The 24,867-nt window shown below is 46.6% G+C and overlaps 2 protein-coding genes across 3 annotated transcripts; both read right to left on the bottom strand.

The window, feature by feature from the left end:
• Window positions 1-606: 606 nt before the first annotated feature.
• On the bottom strand, window positions 607-6,323 carry LOC112887885 (putative CCA tRNA nucleotidyltransferase 2). Of its 2 annotated transcripts, none has more exons than XM_025954172.1 (15): window positions 5,961-6,323; window positions 5,070-5,200; window positions 4,792-4,909; window positions 4,426-4,478; window positions 4,219-4,268; window positions 4,044-4,142; window positions 3,723-3,832; window positions 3,442-3,569; window positions 3,167-3,257; window positions 2,986-3,069; window positions 2,095-2,160; window positions 1,856-2,000; window positions 1,355-1,519; window positions 1,144-1,241; window positions 607-1,063 (listed from the first exon to the last, which is right to left on the bottom strand). In XM_025954172.1, the coding sequence occupies exons 1-15, from the start codon at window positions 6,291-6,293 to the stop codon at window positions 938-940; spliced, it is 1,797 nt and encodes a 598-aa protein (XP_025809957.1). In that variant the 5' UTR covers window positions 6,294-6,323; the 3' UTR covers window positions 607-937. The 2 variants fall into 2 exon arrangements, with proteins under 2 accessions (XP_025809957.1, XP_025809958.1); XM_025954173.1 differs by having other exon boundaries at window positions 2,095-2,157.
• A 614-nt stretch (window positions 6,324-6,937) lies between these two features.
• On the bottom strand, window positions 6,938-24,204 carry LOC112883917 (citrate-binding protein-like). Its single transcript, XM_025949184.1, is given in 3 exon segments — window positions 6,938-7,318; window positions 23,924-24,124; window positions 24,127-24,204. Coding segments are annotated over 3 exon segments (660 nt in total).
• Window positions 24,205-24,867: the final 663 nt, after the last annotated feature.

Genomic DNA, 24,867 nt, shown 5'->3' with positions numbered 1-24,867 from the left:
CTTAAAGCAATTGATGACATTGGAATAGTGATTGGTGATACCATACCAGATGTCTCTGATATGCTATGACCTAGTAGTGATTCTTCCTTAGATGGATAATTAAGCTGGTTATGTGTGGTCTTGTGCAGTGATGCTTCCTTAGAACATGTATTAAGCTATCTTGCTATGACAAATGCTTCAGGTTATTTTTTTCCCACCGCACGGCCCACGGGCCTTTGGCAAAAAAAATTCCCTCGTACTTCTCCTTCTTCCCCCTTATTGCTACTTCATTATGCTTATTTATTTATGATTGCTGACTTTATGTGCTTTAACATTTCAAAAGATTTGACCTATATTTTGTCAGACCCTTTCAACAATTTAGCCAACCAACTAATTCAACCTTTAGTGACAAACTGTTGAAATAGTACTCTCAAAATGCTGCATCACTATATCTAAATTCATTTTTCCAAAACAAATGTTCATGTTATCTTATTTTCTTTTCTTCTACAAAAGAGAGCGTAGAGGGTTCTCAAAACCAACTTGGCGGCCAACGCCAGCTCAGGGCACCAGTTGCCTCCTTCACAGCAATGGTGCCTCCTTGCCTCAAACACCGGTTTGTCTTGGTAAAAAAAAAGGTTTCCTCCAGTCTTTCCTTTCCAATTTCTTTCATTTTCAAGTGTTCTTGTCAGAGTTCACTTGTAATCGGTCACCTAGAATTTAATTGGAACCACTACATGATAACCAGAAGATGGGTACTTTTTCAAAAATAATCGAAAACTCATTGGGTAAACTGGTGACATCAAATCCACGGACACCAAGACATGATCCTATGAAGACGGTTTTACATTTCCCACAGGTGGCAGCAGACGTTTCAGTGTTCAACCCAGGTGGCTAAACTGACGCAAACTGTTGCTACTGCAGCTGGTTTACCTATCTGAAGACTGCCTATGGCCTATGCTCAAAATGCCATCCTAGTGCTGGATTCTACTTTTTGGCGTTTCGACTGCGACTGCTTCATCCACTCGATGCACTCATCCATGGTTCCGTTCGGATGCGCAAGCTGCCATTTCAGGGCACGTTGTTGCTGCGGCAAGGAACACGTGTCATGCCAAGTTTTTTCTGGGTCTAGAATTAGTGTGATATGCAGAGTCATAGTGTACTTACCCATGTTCCTACCAATGGGCCTCCTGACTTGACCTGCATAACTCCCATAATAGATTTGCCGTCGAGTACCGGCTTCAACTTCCACACCCCATCAAGATCTGGAGAAGCAAAACAACAAACCAGGAAGTTAAGCAACACTATGAACAAGTAAATCCCCGCGGTTGCCGTTATGGGAAAATTACAAATACCACAACCATCATTTACTAGTTACCTAGGTCAGTTATGGCACGCTCAACTCTGATGTATTTCTCTTTTCTCCAATGCAGCTCATCCTGCTTGTTGTGGATGTCAGCAGCATTTTCAGCTTCTGGGTAGGAGAGAATGGATACAAGCAGTGCCACCCGCCAAAAGTCCTTTATTTCTCGTAGAATAAGTCCTAAAATGCTGAGAGTGTCACATGCTTTGGTCCAAAGTGTTGCTTAAAACAAACCAAATATCAGTCTTATGATAATGAAAGAATCAGATTAAATCATTAGAAAATGTGCAAGTACTGTAACAAACTAATGTAATAATCAAATGTATACAAAGGATATCAGATTGTAGGTATCTCAAAGACTATAAGTATTGTAACAAACTATATCACACAATCAAATTAAGCAAACACCAAACAGTATCAGATTACAAAGGACAAACCAGTTCAGAGGACCTTACAAATTTTAAAACTACAATGCTGAATACTGACCTGCAAAAACACATTATGTTGAATACTGACCTGCACAAACACGTTTCACACTGTCTGTAGGTATCTCAAGATATTCATCTTCCAGCTTCTCTTTGAGAGTTCTCACATCAACACTTGACTCAAGGAGAAGAACTAACTCAGCAAACTTCTCACTAGCAGCATGTATGTTGACAACCTTTAAGGGCGCACAACATTATGACAAGTTAATTTGTTGTCTCAGTACACAAGACTGACCAGAATCATGTTGGGAGCAACTCAACAGAACATACCGTTTCAGCATCGCTAGCTTTCAACTTTAGTGAGTGCTTAATAATATAGCTAGACACAGGAACCTGCTGATGATGCAACAGACTCTTCAGCACACAATTGAAAGAAATAATACAATGAACATGAACGTGGATATTTAAGAGCAGCTTCATTTGTTCAAGTGGATTTTTAATATCCAGATTTACTTGCTCATTTCCTAGCAGCCAAAACAAGCACCAAAATATTTATGGCGCAACAAACTATCTAGTCACCAACCTTCAAAGAAATTACCCACAAATACAGATCAAGATCTGGTTATTGGACACCAGAAGCCAGATAAAACTACAAATTGTCCCTCCACAGGCATGCGAGCTTCCCTGAGAGTGATGCTAGGTAGCAAGCATGCAGTGGTATGAGTAACAACGTACAGCAATTTCCACCAAGGTAAGTGGCCAAAGGGAGGTAATACTCCATGAGGTGCATTGGACAAATAATCAAAATGAACCCAGATATCCAAAAGGTTAGCAGATGCTCTTTGTCTGAAGTCCAATTAGCAAGCAGTAACAAAATTATGACTGCTTTGGTCAAAAGTGACATTATTTTAAACTGAGCTAGTAAAAGTACCCACTTCTATGTATCTTAGAGCAGTTAAGCATTCACTCGAACCAATTAGCTTGTTAACAAATATAAATTTGTCTGCTTAAACTGTTAAAGGGTTCTGACAGAAAGCATCAAGAGCACTGCACATAACATTTCAATATAGCAAATTAGTGTTAAGTAAATGCACCCATTGACACACTGCTTTTAAGTCAACAATTTGAAGTGAACACAAGAACACAAACAAATTTTTGCCAGTTTGAAACTTTCACAGCCTTGCATTAAAAAAAATGGATGATGCAGAGCTTAGATGTTACCCTCTTAGATCTTTTGTCCAAGTAGAACATATTTCGTAGTGGAATGAATAATGCACTATACAGGTAAAGCCTTCGCTGCTCATCCTAAACACCATAACACATCTTAATGTTAGGGAAGCCAAGAGAGAACAAATCACAATCACAGTGTCATTTATCAAGAAGTATGCTAAAAGTTTCAGACCTGCAACTTGGGGTCAGAACCACTGCTGAACACAGAGCTGCCAATAGAATATGCAAGATTCCAAGCTGCTTCAATATGCGAAACACACTGCCTGCATACCCATAGGATATAAGAGATGAGACTACATTAAAGTAGAGATGCTAAATGGTAGTACACAATGGTGTCTTCTACACTTCCACAATCCAACAGCTACAGTATTTTGAGATCCAACTGCATCACAAACATTGGCCTGAATCCAAGATATAAAGAATACAAGATGTAAGGACAAGGCATACCAATCACATTTGTCAAAAACTGGAGGGGTGGAGTTCTCTGGGAAAGAAAATACAACGTAAAATAGCCCCAAATCACGGATGTCACACATTGCTTTAACAGGGTGTTTGTCTGACATCATGAGATCAATCTGCAAATATACAAACAAAGAAATTGATGACCAAGGGTTTTGCATGCTATTTTACCAAGTTCATCAAAAATGACAAAAGGCTTGATTGTACAATAAAGCAGCAAAAAAAAAAGAACCAGCAGTAATTAGCAGTAAATGGTGTCGGCATCCGACCTCATGACCGATACGTTCTCTACTAATCTTGCTACCAAGTTCTGACTTCACCCTTTCATCAGACGCGGCTTCCTTCAAGTCTTCAGCTAATGTAAAGTTGAATCTAGCAGCTGAGAGGGGCAAGCATTAGTCTGTGCAAAGAAAATATGATGTTCCAATTCACAGTTATATTCTTCTATTATAATTCACAGTATTCATTTCTTGACAAAGAACATTCCCCATTATCCACTTATTCGGAAGTAAACTTATCATGAATACTTTCTTGATATAATAAATTTAGCATAGAAAAATATTAGAGAACTGAGAGATGTTTCAAATTACCAAATCTTATTGCTCGAAGAACTCTAAGTGGGTCATCAAGGAAGGTAGCTTTGGCAGGTAAAGGAGTAACAATAAGGCCCTTTTTGAGATCCTCAATACCTTCATAATGACATAGCAGCATAAGCATTGTAAAAATGGCCACATCAAATTAAGTACTTGTTCCATAGAAACTCACCTCTTCCAGTTAAATCTTCCACTGAGTTATTGTTGATGTTAAAGAACAAACTGTCAAAGATAGAAAAAGAACAAAATAAATACAGCTTTGTGAAGAATAGGCTTGCCTTCAAAGTTTTGATTTCAAACTAGAATCAAAATTGCAATGATGGAAGAAAAATTTTGGCGATACAAAAACCCATCTGGAAATGGAATATCAAAGTATTACCTATTAATCGTCAAGTCCCTGCGGTGTGCATCTTCTTTGGCAGTACCAACCTCCTGAAAATGGAGGATCTAAATATAAATCAAGCGAAAAATAAGAACGTTACAAACATTGAGCTGCCAAAAATGTTAATGGCTATCTATCACAGTTGAGTCAACTTAGGTTTGGATGTTAAACCTTCACGACAATACAAGACACCCAAAAGCCAAAAGGGACATGCCAATACTATGGGGGAATGTTCAGCTAAGCATATAGGCATGTGACAATATCTCTCAATAACAAATAACTCAAATGTGCAAAGAGATAATATGTACTCTGCAAATGAAGTCACTGAAATAACCATGCAAAGGGATGGATATAAGTGCACACCATGGTAGGAATACGACTGTTTTCAGCATACGTTTCAGATCTCAAGTTAACAAAATCAATCCAGATGTCAAGTATAAGCATCCTAGCAGTTTCCAAGTGCTTCGATTGATCAGGGTTGCTGCAAAACACTAATAGAAGTCATGATTCAAGCTAATGGATAAACAAACAGTCATGATATATCAACCAGTGCAATTACGTTTTGTACCAAACAAGTGTAAAATGGTATAAGCAACGACAGTAATGAGTTACTCAGGATTAGCATAATAAGAATCACATACCACTGGATAACACCGATTCCTTTCTGCTCTTCCCCTATCAACTCTAAGTACTCATTTACTTTCTCGCAGAAATTCTGGCCCGTCATATTATCAAGGGCAATGTCAATGTCAGCGGAGTCTTTCCCCAATAGCTGCCAAGGCAAAAGTCAAGTCATAAAACTAGGCAACAATTATGAGAGGCTAGTTTAGGGCAAACCATTATGATATGATTCGTTATGCAAAAAAATTCCAAGTGAACTACAGTCGAAATAGATTTTTCCCTCGCATACAGGCTACAATAAATCCAAGGCCAACAAATAAGGTGATCTGGGCATCCCCTGATCCCCTGACCTAATCAGCACTGCAGTTTATGCGATTGACAAGCATGAACCATAAACACAGTCGAAGAACACGATTGTCCGCACAGATGTGGAATAATTTCAATAAAAAAATGTTCCTCATCATATCAAAGTACACAAAAGATTGTAATACCCAACTGAAAGGAGGAACCTCTCCTGACCCTTACCCAACCCTTTGCTGGTGGTTTATGACAGGAAAAAGATCACCTACTCAATCACAAAGCACTGCCCTCAGAAATCAACAGTAGCACCTTAGAGGATACAAATATTCATTTTACTCAGCATTAAACAATTTGCTCCCCAAAAATTTATAAAATGCCAAGTTGTCAACAGAAAAAAATTGCAACCTATAATTTAAAAACCTCGCCTTTGTGTAAACAGCGAGCAATCACACCCTTAAACCCCATTTAAACCTTACATTCTCAACACAACCACTTTTAAAATTTCCATGGTTATTTCTGATACTCTACCTCCAATGGGCCAAGATAAAGCTCCCTTTGTAATTAAGGGGGGGGGGGGGGGGGGGGGGCGCAGCAGGAACGAAAAAGTTCACCTTGTCCCGGACCCAGCCGCCGGCGACGCGGAGCTGCGTGCCGAGGCCGAAGTGGCGGACGACGTCAAGAAGCCGTCGGAAGATTTGCTCTTCCTTCTCCGTGAGCTCCACGGTCTCCCTCACCACCACGCTCCGCTGCTGCTGCTCCGGCGAACCCGCCGCCATGCCGGAGTACCCGGAGAAGGCGCACACGGGGGAGAGGAAGAAGTATCCGGGGGCCTTGTTCGAGGGGATTCTCCGGAGAAGAGGAGAAAGCGCCGGCGAGCGGCGGCGGAGAGGGGGCAGGAGGCCGCCGCGAGGGAGGAGGAGGAGGAGGAGGAGGCGAGGAGGCATGTGGCGGTCTCGCTTTCCCTTTTCACCCCGTCGTCATTCCGGTTCGGAGCTGCAATACCTACGGCATGCCCTTCAACGAGCCGTTCGATCGGAAATCAGCGGATCTGATTGAGGTGGAGGATTTTTTTTTCTATCAATAGATGAAAAATCCCGCATACATAAGGCAGTGGAAGTTTAGGCCTCACAGCTCCTAATGTAAAGAAATTAAAATTAAAAGGTAGTATAAATCACAGTAAATGGGTGGATTACCACCTTGTATGGAAAAAATGAATTAGCAAATGGGGTTGACATGGCGTAAATGCCTTTTATCTTTCTTAATTCTCCCCTCCTAGTCGATTCATGGAGGAAAACACAAAGTTTTATATAAATACTAATAAATTAGAAAGAAAATTTGAGTTCATGTCACTAAAAATACATTTGCTTTTAGAAACGTACTGGTAGACCATTGTGAGTCGAATCAATAAAATGAATAAAGGTGGGGATTCTCTCCGCTTCAGTTGCCTAGAGTAGTTGTCTGAGTTGATAAAGTGTAATAATCATATCCAATGCATAATATCATTTTGTTATCTCATAGGCTGTTCATATATAGAATTTAATGCATGACGTATGAAATAATAGAGATCATGCAGTCGATCGATGAGTCTTTATTTCCTGAGTATCATGATGTTATTCCAGCGCGACTCCATGTAGCTGGACGCGTCGTGCTGCGTGTACACGCCGAACTTGAAGTAGTGCGAGTCGCCGCCGCGGCCGGGCACCCGCAGCCGCTCGACGCCGTCGATGAACACGGTGAGCCTCGACGCGTCCACGTCGTGGACCACGTTCAGCTGGAACCAGCGGTCGTAGATGTTGCCCTCGACCACCCGCTGGCTGTAGTACCGCAGCTCGCCGTCGTAGACGTGCAGCATCAGCGTGGTGGCGGACTCGCCGCCGCCGAACACCTGCATGATGGACACCCCCGTCGTGCCGGAGGGCACGTAGCCGTAGCCCTCGAACTGCCACACTCCGGAAGAGTAGTCGTAACCCTAGAAACAAAATTTAATTGCCAATTAATTAGTAAGTCTCAACTGAGTATGTATATTAGCAATGATAATCGAAGATCAGTACTTTCTATAAAACAAGGGATTGGAGTCAGATCGAGTGCTGCAAAATCTGTCTGCTGATGTTACAGAGTACAGACCGTCTGTCACGACCCAAAACATTTTAACGTGATCAAAAAGTTAACCACAGCATCATGAGCATCATCCATTCATAATCAAGCATCATGTGCATGTTTTGGATTGGTGTATTTAATATTTCATGCTTTGTGTGAGTGAAGGTTGTAAAGGAAGTTCCAATTTCCCTAAGTAACTATGCCCCTAAACATTTTATTAAAATACTAGAATTCAAATGGTGAATTTTAAATATTTTTCCTCAATTTTTTGATGCTTATCCCGAGCCATAAAATTCTTGGAAATTTTGAAAACTGCAAGATTGTTGGAATTTTTGTGAGCAATATTTAATAGCTTTTTGAGTGTTTGTTTTTGCATTGTGTTCTTGGTAGTGTGATCTTACTCCAGTAAAAATTTGGGAAATTTTGGACCCACGGGAAGTAGCAGTTTTCGAATTTAGAAATTAGGGCTTTGCTTTTTCGGTTATTTTCCTGCCCGGCCCCATCGGTCAGACTCTCCCCACGCCCTCGGCCCCACCCGTCAGTCCCTCCCTCCATCTTCCTCGTGCGCCCGCGCCCGCCCGTTGGCCGGCCGCGCGGGGGCGTCGCTTCGGCGCCCGCCGGTTGGCCAGCGTGGCCTCGGTCGGGAATCACCCCGCGCCCGCCTGCTCTCTCCTCTCCTCTCCCGTTCAAACGCGTCGCTTCTTCTTCCCCCGAAAACCCTAGCTTTTCTCCACCCGCCGCCTCCTCTTCCCTCCGCCCGCCGGCCACCGCAGTACGCCGCCGTCGGTGAGCCCCCATTCGATTCCGTGCGCTTGCACCACCCCCTCCTCCTCCTCGCTCGGTCCCGACCGACCGCCACCCCTCTCTCCGCCCGCAGCCACTCCACGACACAAGCCTCCCTCCGCCGCCGCTGCTCCCCGCCGCGCCGCCGCTCGCTGTCTTGCCCCGCTCGCCTGTGACGCGGGTGCGCACCGCCGCTGCGCTGTGCTGCTCGTGCGCGCGCGCTTCCGCCCCGTTTCGCCTTGGGGTCGTGCCACCCCCATCGGCCGCCGCGGCGTCGCGCCACGCGCGGGCCACGTCGCGGGCGTGCGCTGGCCGCGCCCGTGGTGAGTCAAGGCTGCGGCTGGCCTTGACTCCGCCTGGGGCAGGGCTGGCAGCCTGAGCCTGCTTGTCGGCGCCCAAGAGCGCTAGATCCGGGTGGATCTAGCGATTGCAGTTCCTTTAATTAATTTATGCTGTGATCTTGTAAAATGCATAGAAAATATTCCAGGTCTCCAAAAATTATGAAACTAGATTTGTTTGATTCATCTGCAATAGATATACGTAGGAAAATTAAGTTTGAGCATGTTAAAGCTCTGTACAATTAGTTAAATTTTGTCCTCTCCAAATATAGTTAAATGCTTAACTATTTGTGTGATGCTCTAAAAATATTAAATTAAACTTTGTTAGACTCCCTGCTAAAAATACTAATTGTTGGTGCAGCTTATGCAACTTTTTCCAGGTTTTTTGTTAGAGTTTTAGCATGTTTTTTAATATCCTTCCTGCAAGCTTGTTTACCCTATAACTTTTTTTTGAAAAATGGTAAAATGGCAAAACCACCTTTTTTAACCTATTGTTGTCGGTCAAAACCCGCCGGCGGGCAGCGACAGGCAACACGAGGAGCCGGGAGGCTTCCGGGATGGCTGGTGGACCCCGGTCCCTCGGTCAACGGCCCAGTGATCTGGCGCGCGCCCTGGCTGAGAGTCGCTAGGCGTGCCACCTGATCCTGCACCCGATCAGGAGGGTGTGACGTGTCGTACTCCTGTGTGCACAGACATGTGTAAAGATTAGTCCGAGCCGTGATCGGCTCATCATCTCCTCCCCGGCATCGGCTATGACGAGCCGATTGCATCAATGCCGGATTGGATCTTTGAAACGGGCAACATAGATACATATACACGTATACATCCTAATAAAACTTGCTTCATAAATAACAATCTAATCCAATCTACGACGACCAAGCTCTCACTGCACGATCGGAACATCCTGCACGTAATTGAGCCTAACAAATACACGAAAGCATCGACAAAACGATCTAAACAGAGAGCAAGGAAACAACTGAAAGCCGATCCCTGACACAACCTCCATTCAAGCGAAAAGCCGATACAGAGCATACTATCGGATCATTCAACTCGTTTGCAAGGCCTAATCATGCACATATCGAACCAAGCTTCTAAATAAATAGAAACCAGCCATAACAGATTGGATCTACTGATAACTACGAAACAAGACAAAACCATCGTATCCATAAACGGACACGACGATCAAACATGCGAGAGCAACATATAAAGCACGATTAAAGCACAAAAAGAAAAGATTACTCAACGCATGCCAGGATAAACAACGCTACTCGCCATCTACAAGGCTTCAGCACGAGCAACGTATGAACGAGCGAGCAAGGGTGACGCTACCCCGATCACATAGAGCGTGATCGAGGTTGCATGGCACTTACCCGATGAAAACCCTGGAATAGGGGAGGCGATACGCCGAGAGTTGATGATGAATGATTCTGTTTCTTGTTTATTCATGGTACATATTTATAGTCCATAGACTTGTTCTCTTTAACTAACCCTAACCTAACACGACACGAATCTTAACTGCTTATTCCTAATTTACACGGCCTTATGGCCTCCATCTTCCGCACGGGGCCCAATTTTCAAGCTTTGTCACGACTGCCTTCTAAGCCCATCTTGCTCCATGGCCCACTTCTGGCCCGGTCAAAATACGGCGATAACACGTGCCCTCCTGGTTTCGGTAATGGTAATTCCGAAATCATCACCGCCTTGACCCTTCGTCTTCCGATCCGTACAACCGTGCCCTTTCGGCTTCCGATGGACGTGACTGCTCTGCGTCGGCCTCCTAGGGAACCGTTACGGTGCCGATTCATTTCACCCACTCGTTGGCTTTATAAACTTGTTTCCAGCACCTTCTTTAACCACTTTCCCTCATGACCATCGCCGACTCCTCCTCCCTTCCTTTACCATGGCCTCTTCCTCCTCTGCCTCCTCTGTTATCTCTTATGAATCCGAAACAACACGAGAACCAACTCCAGAATATGACCCAATCGCCGCTTATGAGGTCCGTGCTCCCCTGCATTGGGACGCGGTAGAGTGGGACTTCCATTACCAGTCCGAGGACGACGAATCTTTGACTGATGGCGAGGATCTCGCACTCCTCCTCGGAGCCGAGCTGGAAGAAGAGGAAGACTATGCCCTTTGGGGAGAAGACCTTTCTCTCTCAGAGGAAGAATCCGATTCCATCTCCTCCGAGGAAGATCCGATGGCAGGTACCTTTTTCTTCGACAGGTCATCGGACGACACTTCCGACGGCCGCGAAGGAGCCGACGATGATGACGGCTTCACCAGCAGCAGTGGCGGGGACAACGACGACGATGGCCGCGACGGTAGCAGCAGTAGCGGCACCAGCATTGCTCTACCGTCCAAGCGCCGCAAGACCTCTGATGTGTACTGGTGGTAGATCGTAGCATCTCTGCTAGGTTATCTCTAGGAGTAGTTAGCTCCTCTTTTGTTCTTACTGCCTTGCTATGAATGGGATCTTCTTTTGTATTAACCCCTCTTATTATGCACAATAATTTATTCAAGAGCCGATGGCAACGCATCGGCCTTAGGGTATACCACTCCGGATCTAAAACCGCTCTTCAATTTACTTTACCTTCTGCCGGTCAATCCAGTGCAAACCTCCGAAGATCAATTCCAATCTCCTTTTCGTTCGCAAACCCTTGCCGCAAGATCTCCCCTAGTCTTTGAGACACTCATCCGATCTTGCGCCGCCGAGCCTAGATCCATTCTCCAAGGTCCCGATTCAAGATTCCCGATGGCAGAATCCTCGCGTACCGCCGCCGCCGCCTTTGGTCTGAAGGTAAACTCCGACCCCCATTAATTTAATGCAGCATCCGCAAATTTTCACTGCGCAGTTAAATGACTTTTTTCCTCGGCAATCTTGATTTCTTGGGGTTTTTCAGGCTTCCGATATCTTCTTGCCGCACCCTTCTTCCCCCAATTCCTTCTGCCTTGGACCTCGTTCCTACGAAAAGCCTGTAGATTTGATCTCGTGTGAGGCCAACCGGATCCCCTTCGTGAGCCAGGATGTAGATCTAGAATCTTGGTCAGATTGCCTCCGCGCCTGGCCAAACCCCCCTGAAGGCTGGACAGTTTGGTACAATAGGGTAGCGAACACCTACCAGCCCTTATGGGAATCAATCGGGATAGCCGATGCTCTGTCTTTATCCCTCTCCCCCCTTGAGAAAGATGAGAACCTTCTGAAGACCATCAGCTATTTCTGGTCTGATGCCTTGAATTGTTTCCTCTTCGGGCATAACCCATTGGCACCAACCTTGTTAGATGTTGTGATGATTACCGGCCTAAACATATCTTCAGCCTGCCCTTCTGCCTATAGCCTCCATGTAGTCCCCTACAAACTGTCTTCAAAGACTGAATGCACCAACTGGAGCACATACCTGAGCCAACACCAGAAAAGCAAGGGCCCTGTATCGGAAAAGGAGCACACAGCCTTTCTGAACCTATGGCTTGAACACTTTCTCTTCTGTGGCCCTTCTCTTGCCCCGACCAAGAACTATCTCTCCTTGGCTTATGAACTGGCCAAGGGTCAACCCGTTGGCCTCGGCAGACTATTTCTGGGGGAACTTTACCGTTATCTCCATTTGATGACTTCCAGCCTTCTTACCCAGAAGAAAATTAGGACTGGTGGCCCATGGTGGTTCATTCAGTTGTGGGCTCGTCTTTATTTCCACAATTCTAACCCTGACTTCCCCTCCTTAGTCGGCAATTCTTTCCCTGATCTAAGTGGAAGACAGATTAGGTGTACTAGCTTCGGGCAGGCCTTATACAGTCTTCCTGGTGGGAAATTGAATCCTCCAGTTGCTTCCCGTTGGTTCAAGATTTTTTATAAAGGCCTTGATGAACCAGACTTTCTTCCTTATGCCGGTTCTGAACTCTTCGAGAACCCGGCCACCTTCCGTTTGGCTGATATTGCCTATGATGCTGACACTAGGCACCTTTATTCCATCATGGTTCGGCCCTGCCTTCTCCCAGTTGGCATGAGCACCTCTAACCGGATTCTTAAACCCGGTTATGAGTTTTACCAGCCGGTCGTAGCAGCCTGGCAATTTGGCCTTGCACAGGTGCCTCCCCACTTCCTTCTCCACCTATTGACATCCAACAGGGTGGACCTCCCTGACGCTCTGACCGCCCAGAGATGCTATAGCCTGTTCACAGACCTTTCCTTGTCTGTCCCTGCCAACTTTACCTTCACCTCCTCGGCTGTCGATTTTGATGGATGGTGGACGATGTGGAAAACTCATGTTTTCCGAAGGGCTCTGGGTCCGATGCTACAGCAGATCGACCCTGAATATGACATCCCCGATGGAGAGGTACCGCCTTTTCGGATTAATATTCCTTCTTTAAACTTTTGCTAGATCCCTCCTGAATTCACCTTATTTCTGCAGCAAGAAGATGGCCCAGAGCCGACGAACGAGGATGGATCCCCTTTTTGTTTCCGGGCGGTCGCTCCTGTGGTCCTTTTTGGCAGGAACGCACCCCCTCCATCAAAGAGTGTGATGCAGATTCAGCCGAGCACCGCCAAGTTGACTCCCAAGCGAAAACGGTTTTCTGAAGCTGCTGCCCCCCGGGCCGGCGCTAAGACGAGGAAGACTCTCGTCAGAAAGGTCCGGAAGGAAGCCGCGCCGTCTTCCCCTAATCCACCATCTCCAGTCACCAACCAGGTTTGGCCCTTCTTCCCGTTTTGCAATCGGGTTTTTGTTCATATCTCTTTTAATGACACTCTCTTTTCTTGTAGCCTGCCGTTGTAGAAGTCTCCAGCGGGGAGGAACCCCCGTGCCAGAAAGGTTCGTCTTCGGAGGTGCCAGAGGACGTGGATGCACCCATCAGGGCCCTGATCACCCTCCGTGATCCTGGTGCGACCAACTTGGAAGACCCTTCTGCATTGGCTGCTGCCCCAGCTGCTTCGCCAGGTCTGCAGGTCGTCGGCTCCTGTCTGGAAGGACCCTCTCCTGCCTCAGCTATTGCTGATTCCCCTGCACGAGAGGTACGCTCAGCGGAGCCGATCGCCATTTCATCGGCTGTTGCTTCTGTAAAGCCGACTGCTGCCCCATCGGCTGTCGCTTCTCCCTCTGGAGGTGCAATCCACATGGCCTCTGCCGCCACCGCTCATTCCTCGGAAGGGACGCCCTCCCGGGAGCCGATCGCCCCTTCGTTGGCCATCGCCGCTTCCTTCTCGAGACAGGTACATCTTCTCTTTGTAGCCATTTTGGTCTTTTTCGTAATGCCTGTCTCACTCTCTTCTCCTTCAGAACCTGGATCTTTCGGAGCTCCTTGCGTTTGACCCTGCCACGATTGGGTCAACCATATTGGAGGCCGATGACTCTTCCTCAGGCCTAACCAGCGCTGCCGATCAACTTCTTCGTGTGAAGGATCTTCTGTCGGGTTCCATCTTCGCCTTGATTCAGGATTCCAGTGCAATCAAGCAGATCCTCAACGAGGTTAGCTCCCAGCTCCCTGTAAGCCTCCAGGTCAAGCTCTTGCCAGCAGGGTACCTTTCTTCCTTTCAAGCGAACGTGGCAGAGGCTCGCCGCAGGATCGAGACCCGGCGTTCCCAATCGCTCTTAAGGACCATTATCGCCGAGATGTGTCAGTCGATCAACAAGAAAAAGTCCGCACTCGACGCCAAGATCGACACATCTACTTCTGCCCATCGGCTTCACCTCTTGGAGAAAGAACTGGAAGACCTTGAAGCTAAGGTCCAGGCCACCAAGCAGCGCATCCAGGAGGAGAAGAATCTCATCGCGGGTTCCAAGCAGGAGGCAGAAGTCCTAACCACTGAGCTGAAGACAGACTTAGCCGAGCTGAACAGCTTGAACAAACAGGTGGTGCCGGGGGCAGACGAAGAGGACGAAGCAGTGCTTGCTGAGGTTGACCGCATCCGTCTTGATGCTATCGCTGCTATCGACGCCTTCCTTCTGCAGCCCTGTCCGAGATAAACTTTGCGTTTGTGTGGTAAACCTGTGGTGTTTTTATGTAGCGAACCTAAAGTCGATGGTGGCACATCGGCTGTTTGATAACCTGTGATGCTTGATTACCATAAGCACACTTCTAAAGTCGATGGTGGCACATCGGCTGTTTGATAACCTGCGATGCTTGATTGCCATAAGCACACTTCTAGAGTCGATGGCACCGCATCGACTGTTCTAATCTGATCGAGCCGATCAACACTTATTGGTCTTTCTTCGCTTCCTGTATTGCCAACGCCGATCGTCGTCGACTCAGCCTCTGCCCCCCTACTTAGCTTGCTGGTTGCATCGGCTTGTGGCCTGATGGGCATCATCGGCTTCATTGTTCATTAGCCCACATACTTGGGAAGTACTTCTTAAGGTGTTGGCCATTGACTACTACTGGGAACTTAACGCCGTCCAATTCTTCAAGCATGTACGCGTTCCCAGGTAGGACTTGGTCAACCCTGTACGGCCCGTGCCAATTTGGAGACCACTTGCCATAGGCCGCGTCTTTAGTTCCCAATGGTAATACTGCTTCCCAAACCAAGTCTCCCACTTGAAACTCCTTTGGCTTAACCTTTTTATTATATGCACGGGCCACTTTAGCCTTATTCTCCTTGATCTTCTCCAGTGACCATAGCCTGAGTTCCGTGAGATCTTCCACATTATCGCTCATCAGAGTAGCATATTCTTCGGCGGATAAGTCATTCTGGAATTCCACACGCCTTGATCCGGCCGTAACCTCCCATGGTAACACGGCCTCCTGCCCGTAGACCAAGTGGTAAAGAGAAGTTTTTGTCGCCCCGTGACATGATATGCGGTATGCCCAAAGTGCTTCTGACAAGACCTCGTGCCAACGTCTAGGGTATTCATCAATCTTTCTTTTGATCAACTTGATAAGACTCTGGTTGGACGCTTCAGCCTGTCCATTTGCCTGAGCATAATATGGAGACGATCTAATCAGCTTGATTCCCATATCAGCAGCAAACTTCTTGAATTCTTCTGAAATGAAAACCGAGCCACCATCTGTTGTAACAGTCTGTGGAATTTCGAATCTGTGAATGACGTGCTCTTTGACAAACTGAATAACATCCCTAGATGTCACCGACTTCATCGGAACTGCTTCCACCCATTTGGTAAAATAATATGTGATAGCTAGAATGAACTGATGACCCTTGCTAGATGGAGGATTAATTTTGCCGATCATGTCCATACCCCAGCCTCTGAACGGCCATGGTTTAATGATGGGGTTCATAACGGACGCTGGCACCATCTGAATCTTTCCGAACCTCTGACATGCCTGACATCCTTTATAATATTTAAAACAATCTTCAAGCATGGTGGGCCAGTAGTATCCTGATCGCCTAATTAGCCACTTCATCTTGTGGGCCGACTGATGGGTCCCACACGTTCCTTCATGAACTTCATGCAGGAGCCGATTGGATTCAACTGGCCCCAAACACTTAAGCAGTAACCCCTCTAAGGTCCTGTAGAACATATCATCCCCTATGAGAACATATTTCATATCTTTTTATCGTATCCTCTTGGGTGCCCCCCGAGCCGAATCCTTCAAGTAATTGAAGATATCGGCTCTCCAATCTCCCTGGTCCAGGAAATATGCCTGATGAACTGACCCATCGGCTTTGTACCCTGAAGCCAGCTGTGCTAGATCATTGGCTTCGGCATTCCGAGCTCTAGGTATCCAATAAAAATTAATGTACCTGAACTGAGCTATTAGCTCCTGGCATTGGACCCACATTGGGAACAACAGCTCGCTTTCGCACCTGTACTCTTCTGTAAGCTGGGAAATCACCAATTTTGAATCCCCAAAAACTTCCACTGCTTCGGCTCCGGCCTCTAGAAGCAATTCCATACCTTTTCGTACCGCCTCATATTCTGCAAGATTGTTGGTACAGGCGACAGGTAATCTGATCGAGAAAGAATACGTTGCCCCCCGAGGCGATACCAGTAAAACGCCGATGCCGCATCCATCTCCACAAACTGATCCGTCGAAGTATATAGCCCAGGCTCGTATAGCAAGTGCTGCAATACTGGTGTTAACCCTCTCAGCAATGAGATCTGCTAACGCCTGCCCTTTAACTGCTTTTGCAGGTTGATATCGGATATCAAATTCTGATAACGCGAACATCCACTTCCCCAATCGGCCTTTCAAAACAGGAGCCGATAGCATGTGTTTTATGACATCCGATTTGCAGATGACGACTACTTCAGCCGATAGCAGGATATGGCGAAGCTTGGTGCATGTAAAAAATAAACATAAACAAAGTTTTTCCATGTCGGGGTACCTTGTTTCTGCATCCAATAACCTTCTGCTGAGATAAAAGACCACCTTCTCTTTGCCATCATATAACTGTACCACTACTGAAGCAATAGAAGTGTTGCCCATTGATAAATATATATAGAATGGTCTATCCTGTTGTGGTGGCACTAGCACAGGTGGTTTCGACAAATATTCTTTGATTTCATCAAATGCCCGTTGCTGTTCTGCCCCCCAGCGGAACTCGTCAGTGGTTTTAGTCTTGACTAACTCCATAAAAGGCTCAATTCGTCCAGACAAATTAGAGATAAACCTCCTGACAAAGTTAATCTTACCAATGAGCTGCTGGAGCTCTTTCTTGGTGGTGGGCGGCACCATGGTGCGTACGGCTTCCTGACTTTTTAGGCCAATTTCTATTCCTCTTTCATGAACCAGAAATCCCAGGAACTGCCCAGCCGACACACCAAAAGCACACTTCTTTGGGTTTATCCTGAGCCCGAACTTTCTAGTTCGTTCCAGAACTCGCCGCAGGTCGTCTAGATGTCCCTCGACCGATGCTGACTTTACCACGACGTCGTCGATATAAATTTCTACTAGATTGCCGATCAGATCATGGAAGATATGGTTCATAGCCCTCTGATACGTAGCACCAGCATTCTTCAGGCCAAAAGTCATAACCACGTACTCGAACAAACCCACCGCTCCAGGCACTCTGAACGCAGTTTTGTGTATATCTTCAGGGGCCATGAAGATTTGATTATATCCTGCATTACCATCCATGAAACTCAAAATCTTGTGGCCGGCGGCAGCATTGATCAATGTCTCTGCAATGGGCATCGGGTATTCATCCTTCGGAGTGGCCCTATTAAGATCCCTGAAGTCCACGCACACCCTCCATCGGCCATCTTTCTTTTGTACGGGCACGACGCTCGAGATCCATTCAGCGTACCTGCAAGTCCTGATAAATCCGGCTTCCAGCATCTTTTTCTACTTCTCTCTTTACTTCAACCAGGACTTCGGCTTTCATCTGCCGTGCCCGTTGCTGGAACGGTCGAAAACCACTCTTAAGGGGAACCGATGCTCTACTATACTCCTATCCAGTCCAGGCATCTCTGTGTAATCCCAGGCGAAGCAATCGGCATATCCCTTCAGCAAAGCTATTATCGGCTCTCGTAGTGACGGGTGTAACTTCCTACTTATGAAGGTTGGTCGTGGCTTATCCCAGGACCGATGTCTATCTCCTCAAGTTCATCAGCCGATGTGAAACCATATCCTAACTTCCCTTCTTCTTCCGTTAGATCAACATTGCAGATGAAGAAAGGACACAGCATAAAAAACTCGGCCGATCGTTAAGGTCGGCCGTTCCACACATCCCATTGTTTTCCAAGTTTTTGTAAAAAGAACAAGGCCGGCTGCCAATGCTGGCCATTTCATAACGACTACGTAACACATTTGTCTTTACAACTTCGGTCTTCCGGGGCCGATTGCAAGAATCGGCCTTTATGGCTCTGCTACAACATGTCGCTCCCTGCTCCTTTACTCTGTGAGGCCAGTGGATAAGACCAGCCTTACTCCGTTTTTTGTAGCCTCGATGCGATCACACCCTTCTAGGCTTATTTCTGAAATCGGCTCTTGGTCTTCCGCATCCCAAATGCTCATGGCAGCATGTGAAATTTCGATCGAGTCGTCTGCCTGGACCACTTCCACCTCGTCTCCATCCCATTGGATCAACATTGATGCATCGTGGAAGGGATGCAACAGTTGGTGTGGATCCAATCCTCCCAAGTAAAACATTGTAGGTGCTCTTGCTGTTGACGACGAAGAACGAAGTCGGGACGGTTTTGTTTCCGATGGTGAGGTCCACACTGAGGACACCTTGGGCTTTTGAAGTCTGCCCATTAAAATCACTTAGGGTGACATTGGTCTTGATCAAGTCTGCAGTGGACCGCCCCAAACGGCGCAGGACCGAGTACGGCATAATGTTGACCGCTGCTCCCGTATCTACCAACATCTTATTCACAGGCTGACCATTAATAAACCCCTTAAGATATAAAGCCTTCAGGTGTTTGTAATTCTTAACTTGCGGCTTCTCGAATATCACCGGCCGAGGTCCCAAATCAAGTTGGGCTACCGACGGCTCCTCCTGGGGCCTCGCGTGGAACTCTGCAGGAAGCACAAAAACCATATGTGCATCAGCCGATACCTTCCTATCGGCTTTTGTTGACTTGGGCCGCCATTCCTTCCTGGGCGGGTGCGACTCCTTTTCCTGCACATAATGAACTTGTTCTGCCAAATCCGGTCGCGTCTTCCTTAAAGTCTCGATGTACTTGGCTTCGGCCTCCTCCAAGCTATGCAGCCGCTGAACCCTGCGCTTCTGGGAACGACTAAGTCCATCGGGGCACCAACGAGGACGATGATACCTGTCTTCTTCTTCGTCTTCCTTTCGTGGTGACCGAACCCGCACTTGCCGGATTGGGGCAGGTCCTATCCGCTAGAAAACCGAATCCCTTGCTTCTGGTCTCGTTGGTCCACACTCTGGGCAATCCCTGATTGTAGGCAATCGGCTCATACCTGAATCCCAACAGTACCTGAAGAACGGGCAGTGCCAATGATCGCGGGCTTCTTCGTGCTTCCTCAAGCGCTTCCGGTCCGGCGCTCATACTCCTCTTCCTCAGATTCTCGATGGAGGCGCTGCTGGTACTGATACTCGTACTTCCTGAGAAGATCAGAAGAAGTTGGCCGTTGATTCCTTACGTACCTTACTTGCCTTTCTGTAACATATTCATCCTTTTCATTTTGGGGCCGATTGCTCGAATCGGCCTCTCCATCCTTGATCTGGCGGCGTGATGCCACCCCCGCCATGTTGATGCCCAGTGCGAAGTCCAGTTGTCGCCTTGCCGTCCGATCGTTACTTTCCACCATATTGACACCAGGGAACGGCTGAGTGTCGACTTTCATGACGGTCTGGCCCAGGATCAATCGGCCCTGTTCAATAGCCGATTGTATCTGCCGACGGAGTTCCTTATAATCGCTTGTGCTGTGGGTAAAAGAATCATGCCATTTGCAATATGATCTTCCTTTCAATTCCTGCGCCATAGGGGGTTTGTACCCTTCTGGGAACTTCAACTGCTTTTCTTTTAACAATAAGTCAAAAATTTGTTCCACTTTGCTCACATCAAAATCAAACCCCTTTGCCGGTCCTGTTTGTTTTACCCACTTACACGATACAGGATTTGCACCACGAGCCCACTCTGCAACCGATACTTCCGTTTCTTCTCCGGAGTCATCGGCTTCTTCAGTATCAGCTAGCGCTACTTGGCGCTTGAACTTTTCTTGATACAGCTCAGGGTGACGCTGCTCGTGCATCGTCAACTTCTGGACGAGATGTGCCAACGAAGTGAATTCCAATTGAAAAGCCAGATCTCTAATCGGCTTCAATAACCCTAGAGACGCCAATTCCACAGCTTCCTTTTCTGAGATCCGCGTTGAATAACACCTGTTCTTCATCTCCCTGAAGCGTCGAATAAATTCTGCCACGGTTTCTCCACGCTTCTGTCGCATCTGCGCCAGATCGGCAATACCTGCTTCTGCAGCTTCTGAATGATACTGAATATGAAATTGTTCTTCCAACTGCTTCCATGTACGGATGGAGTCAGGACCCAATGACGTATACCACCCGAAGGCCGATCCCGTAAGCGATTGTGAGAAGAACCTTACTCGTAACGGATCCGATACAGAAATCATGCCTAACTGTGCCAAATATCGGCTCACATGTTCGATAGAACTAGAACCTTCTGCCCCACTGAATTTGGTAAACTCAGGGAGCCGATACTTGGGTGGCAATGGAATTAAGTCATAATCGCTTGGATACGGCTTTGTATAGCCGATCGCTCTCCTTTTCGGCAAAATGCCGAATTGATCCCTTAGGATGGCACCAATTTGCTCCGCCGTTTGTAACCCGGGGGCCGAGTGCACACTGTCATGACTCGGCCCTGTGGCATAAGTTGCTAGCCAAGCTTGTTTATCTGCGTCAGCTCCAGAAACCCCTCCAGCTACTTTCTGTGAGAGATGCATTGGGTTATTGCTATCCGGAATGTATGCACACATGTAACCATGTGGGATTTCCTTGGGTGGCTCATTGAAGAACTGGTGATCTGTGGGATCACCTCCCACTTTGTAAACCACGTAAGCTGGAGCACCATGTGATTCCGCCGCTGCAAGCGCATAAGGCAAAGGAGGTCTGGTCTGGAATGGCAACTCTCCCTTGTGGCTTCCCAGAGCAGGCCCAGTCGGAGAATGTTGATGCTTCATAATTTCTTGGACCACTCGTAAAGATACACGCTCAAAAGCATTAACCAAGCTTTCAGAATGCCGGTGCAACGAATGAGCCACTGCATAATTCACCTCCTGCCGCAAAGCTCTGGTACGGTCCTCAGACGGGGTAGACAGATCCACTCCATCAAGAGCACCTTCAGGTGAAAAATCTCTCCACCTGATACCGTGGTTGCGAGTCCTTTCGAAAGAGCCGATGAGATCGGCTTCAAACTGAGTCTTGATTTCATCGTACCTCTGCTTGTGTTCAGCAGAGAGCTCCTCGTAAGCGATCGGATCTTCCCTTGCCATCTTATTGACCACCACTAACGGAGTCGACGAAGACAACGGAGTCGATGAAGATGATGCCGATAATGATGACGAAGTCGATGAAGAAGGTCCCACCGGGCGTGCCAGAATGTGTTGTCGGTCAAAACCCGCCGGCGGGCAGCGACAGGCAACACGAGGAACCGGGAGGCTTCCGGGATGGCTGGTGGACCCCGGTCCCTCGGTCAACGGCCCAGTGATCTGGCGCGCGCCCTGGCTGAGAGTCGCTAGGCGTGCCACCTGATCCTGCACCCGATCAGGAGGGTGTGACGTGTCGTACTCCTGTGTGCACAGACATGTGTAAAGATTAGTCCGAGCCGTGATCGGCTCATCATCTCCTCCCCGGCATCGGCTATGACGAGCCGATTGCATCAATGCCGGATTGGATCTTTGAAACGGGCAACATAGATACATACACACGTATACATCCTAATAAAACTTGCTTCATAAATAACAATCTAATCCAATCTACGACGACCAAGCTCTCACTGCACGATCGGAACATCCTACACGTAATTGAGCCTAACAAATACACGAAAGCATCGACAAAACGATCTAAACAGAGAGCAAGGAAACAACTGAAAGCCGATCCCTGACACAACCTCCATTCAAGCGAAAAGCCGATACAGAGCATACTATCGGATCATTCAACTCGTTTGCAAGGCCTAATCATGCACATATCGAACCAAGCTTCTAAATAAATAGAAACCAGCCATAACAGATTGGATCTACTGATAACTACGAAACAAGACAAAACCATCGTATCCATAAACGGACACGACGATCAAACATGCGAGAGCAACATATAAAGCACGATTAAAGCACAAAAAGAAAAGATTACTCAACGCATGCCAGGATAAACAACGCTACTCGCCATCTACAAGGCTTCAGCACGAGCAACGTATGAACGAGCGAGCAAAGGTGACGCTACCCCGATCACATAGAGCGTGATCGAGGTTGCATGGCACTTACCCGATGAAAACCCTGGAATAGGGGAGGCGATACGCCGAGAGTTGATGATGAATGATTCTGTTTCTTGTTTATTCATGGTACATATTTATAATCCGTAGACTTGTTCTCTTTAACTAACCCTAACCTAACACGACACGAATCTTAACTGCTTATTCCTAATTTACACGGCCTTATGGCCTCCATCTTCCGCACGGGGCCCAATTTGCAAGCTTTGTCACGACTGCCTTCTAAGCCCATCTTGCTCCATGGCCCACTTCTGGCCCGGTCAAAATACTGCGATAACACCTATTTATCATGTCTTTTATCTCTGGTAATTCTCTAAGGATTTATGAAGATGCTTTGTATACCTTTTAAGATTTAACTTGATTCTAGTAGCTGAAAATTGTAAAATGCATAAGTAATTCTATAAAAATAATTTTGCTACAAATTCAACTCTCATGATTTTATTTTGAGATCCTCTATGTGCAGAAATAAAATCAGGATTATGCTTACTAAGTTGTTGTGTGAGCAAGGCCGCCTTCGGTCTTAGAATTAAAAATTAGTAATTGAGCTTTATTGTGCCATTGTTTGCATTGCTTCCTTGTGTTGTGTGGGTAAAGAAGTACACCCTTGCAAAGTTAACCAATCAATTTGAATTGCCACGCTCTCGGTCACGAGCAAGCTCTTTATCCTATGAAGTCTTCGTAGAAGTTTTGGTCTTGTTAGATAGGTACATGTTACCTCTTTGTGATACATAGTGGTTGGTTGATTAAATTAACTAAAACTTGAGGTGGGTTAGGCAAGCTAATTAAAATGCTAGGAAGCTAGGTGGTGGAACTAGGGAGCCCATGCTTATGTAAATTACTTAAATCTAAAGCCTCTTTTTGTGAGCCTTCATTTGCATAATCCTTAGTTATTATTTATTTGTGTAAGTCTTGCGAGTACCTTTGTACTCATATTGCTTTTTTAACTAAGATGCATGTGAGCCGGAAGTGGTGTTTAGCCATTTCTACCCCGCCGATTCCGGCGCGGGTGAGGTAGGCCGACGCGGTTTTAATGGTGTCCTTGAGCAAGATGCCATTGATCTTTTCGTTATGTTTTTCCGCTGCGCAATTGTAATTGGGGATATCACTTTGAACATTAAACTCTATGGTCTATACCCCTCTCTAATGTTAACTGTGAGACCAAGGCTTGTATCTCGTATTTGAACCTTTAAATTTCAGATTTGGAACTTTCCTCTATATTACTCTTGTAATGACCAGTTGGTTTAGCTTTGTATTAAAACTTGTTCTTTGTGGATCATCGGTGATATATGGGCTTGTGACGGTATATGTGTATGCATGATCTTGGGCATATGGTGGAGCACGTACCGGAACTACCGGATTTGATATCATTTTTTATGAATGATGGGCTGGTCGTTTATAATTGAGATGTGGGATAACCCGTGGCGCACCATTCGTGCGATACTACGATAATAAGCAGCGGTTCGCTTAAAATAATATTAAATTAAGCGGTTATCACACCGTGATTCTGATCTCGGTTCTTGGCTTGGTGTTGCTCTGAGGGGTGTGGGGCTTGGCGGAGGGCAGCACCCACAGCTGCCGCACGCCGCCGCGGAACCTGTACCGGGCGTCGCTCGGCAGGTCGTACGGCTTCTGCAGCACGAAGTTGCTCTCGCTCAGGCTCACCGCCGTGAATCCCTTCGCCGGGTCGGCGGCGGCGGCGGCGGCGGCCCCAACAAGACTACGGCGGCAACCGCGCAGAGGCAGGGAAGCCAGGGAAGAGGGAGGGTGCGAAAAGCCATGGTCAGGATGAGTTGCCTCAGCCCTCAGCTAGAGCTGGCTTCGTGTATTGTGAGCATCTGCAACGAAGGGATCATCATCTGCTTAAATAGATGGAGTCCTTGCTGATATTAATGCACCGTGTACTGATAGAGGTTGACCAGCTCACAGAATTGAAGAAAACTGCACGCAGACACTAAGCTACGGCCATGAGCTGTTCATAAGGACCCGGCCGGAAATTTAAATTCGAGGCCAAATTCTTCGAACTTTTTGTTGAAATATCGGTGATAGCGTGAACCATGTGATGTCTTAATTATTTTCGAAAGGACAGAAGATGTGAGGTTTAGTGTAATCGTCATCACTAGAATTGTAGTGCCGGGCTATTTGCTTGCCGTCAGGTAATCAAAGTGCCTAATTGTGGAAGACTACTCCATTATTGTTGACCAGCTAATCCACCAGCTATGCTGCTATCTCTAAGTATTGTTTTGTTTTAAATGTTCTATCCTCCTAAAAAAATATAAAAATGTTGTAGCCGCAAACACAAGTAGCTGGCCAGTCTATAATACATACAGAGGTGTTGACTTGCGATTTAAATGCAGTTTTATTTATTTCTCAAAACTTGAAATATCTTTTGCATGATGGTTATGAAAAAAAGTGGGTTCATGATTCTTTTTCGTTCCTATATG

The sequence above is a fragment of the Panicum hallii genome, chromosome 3 (genome assembly GCF_002211085.1).
Source record: "Panicum hallii strain FIL2 chromosome 3, PHallii_v3.1, whole genome shotgun sequence".
Taxonomy (NCBI): domain Eukaryota; kingdom Viridiplantae; phylum Streptophyta; class Magnoliopsida; order Poales; family Poaceae; genus Panicum; species Panicum hallii.
The sequence above is the reverse complement of the archived record's forward strand: the minus strand, read 5'-3'. Positions and strand labels throughout refer to the sequence as shown.

Coding starts and splice junctions, on each gene's coding strand:
- LOC112887885 (XM_025954172.1), bottom strand. CDS start 6,293: ATGCCTCCTCGCCTCCTCCTCCTCCTCCTCCTCCCTCGCGGCGGCCTC. Junction 5,201..5,960: donor GCGGCTGGGTCCGGGACAAG/GTGAACTTTTTC, acceptor TTGCCTTGGCAG/CTATTGGGGAAAGACTCCGC. Junction 3,570..3,722: donor GAGAACGTATCGGTCATGAG/GTCGGATGCCGA, acceptor GTATATTTGCAG/ATTGATCTCATGATGTCAGA.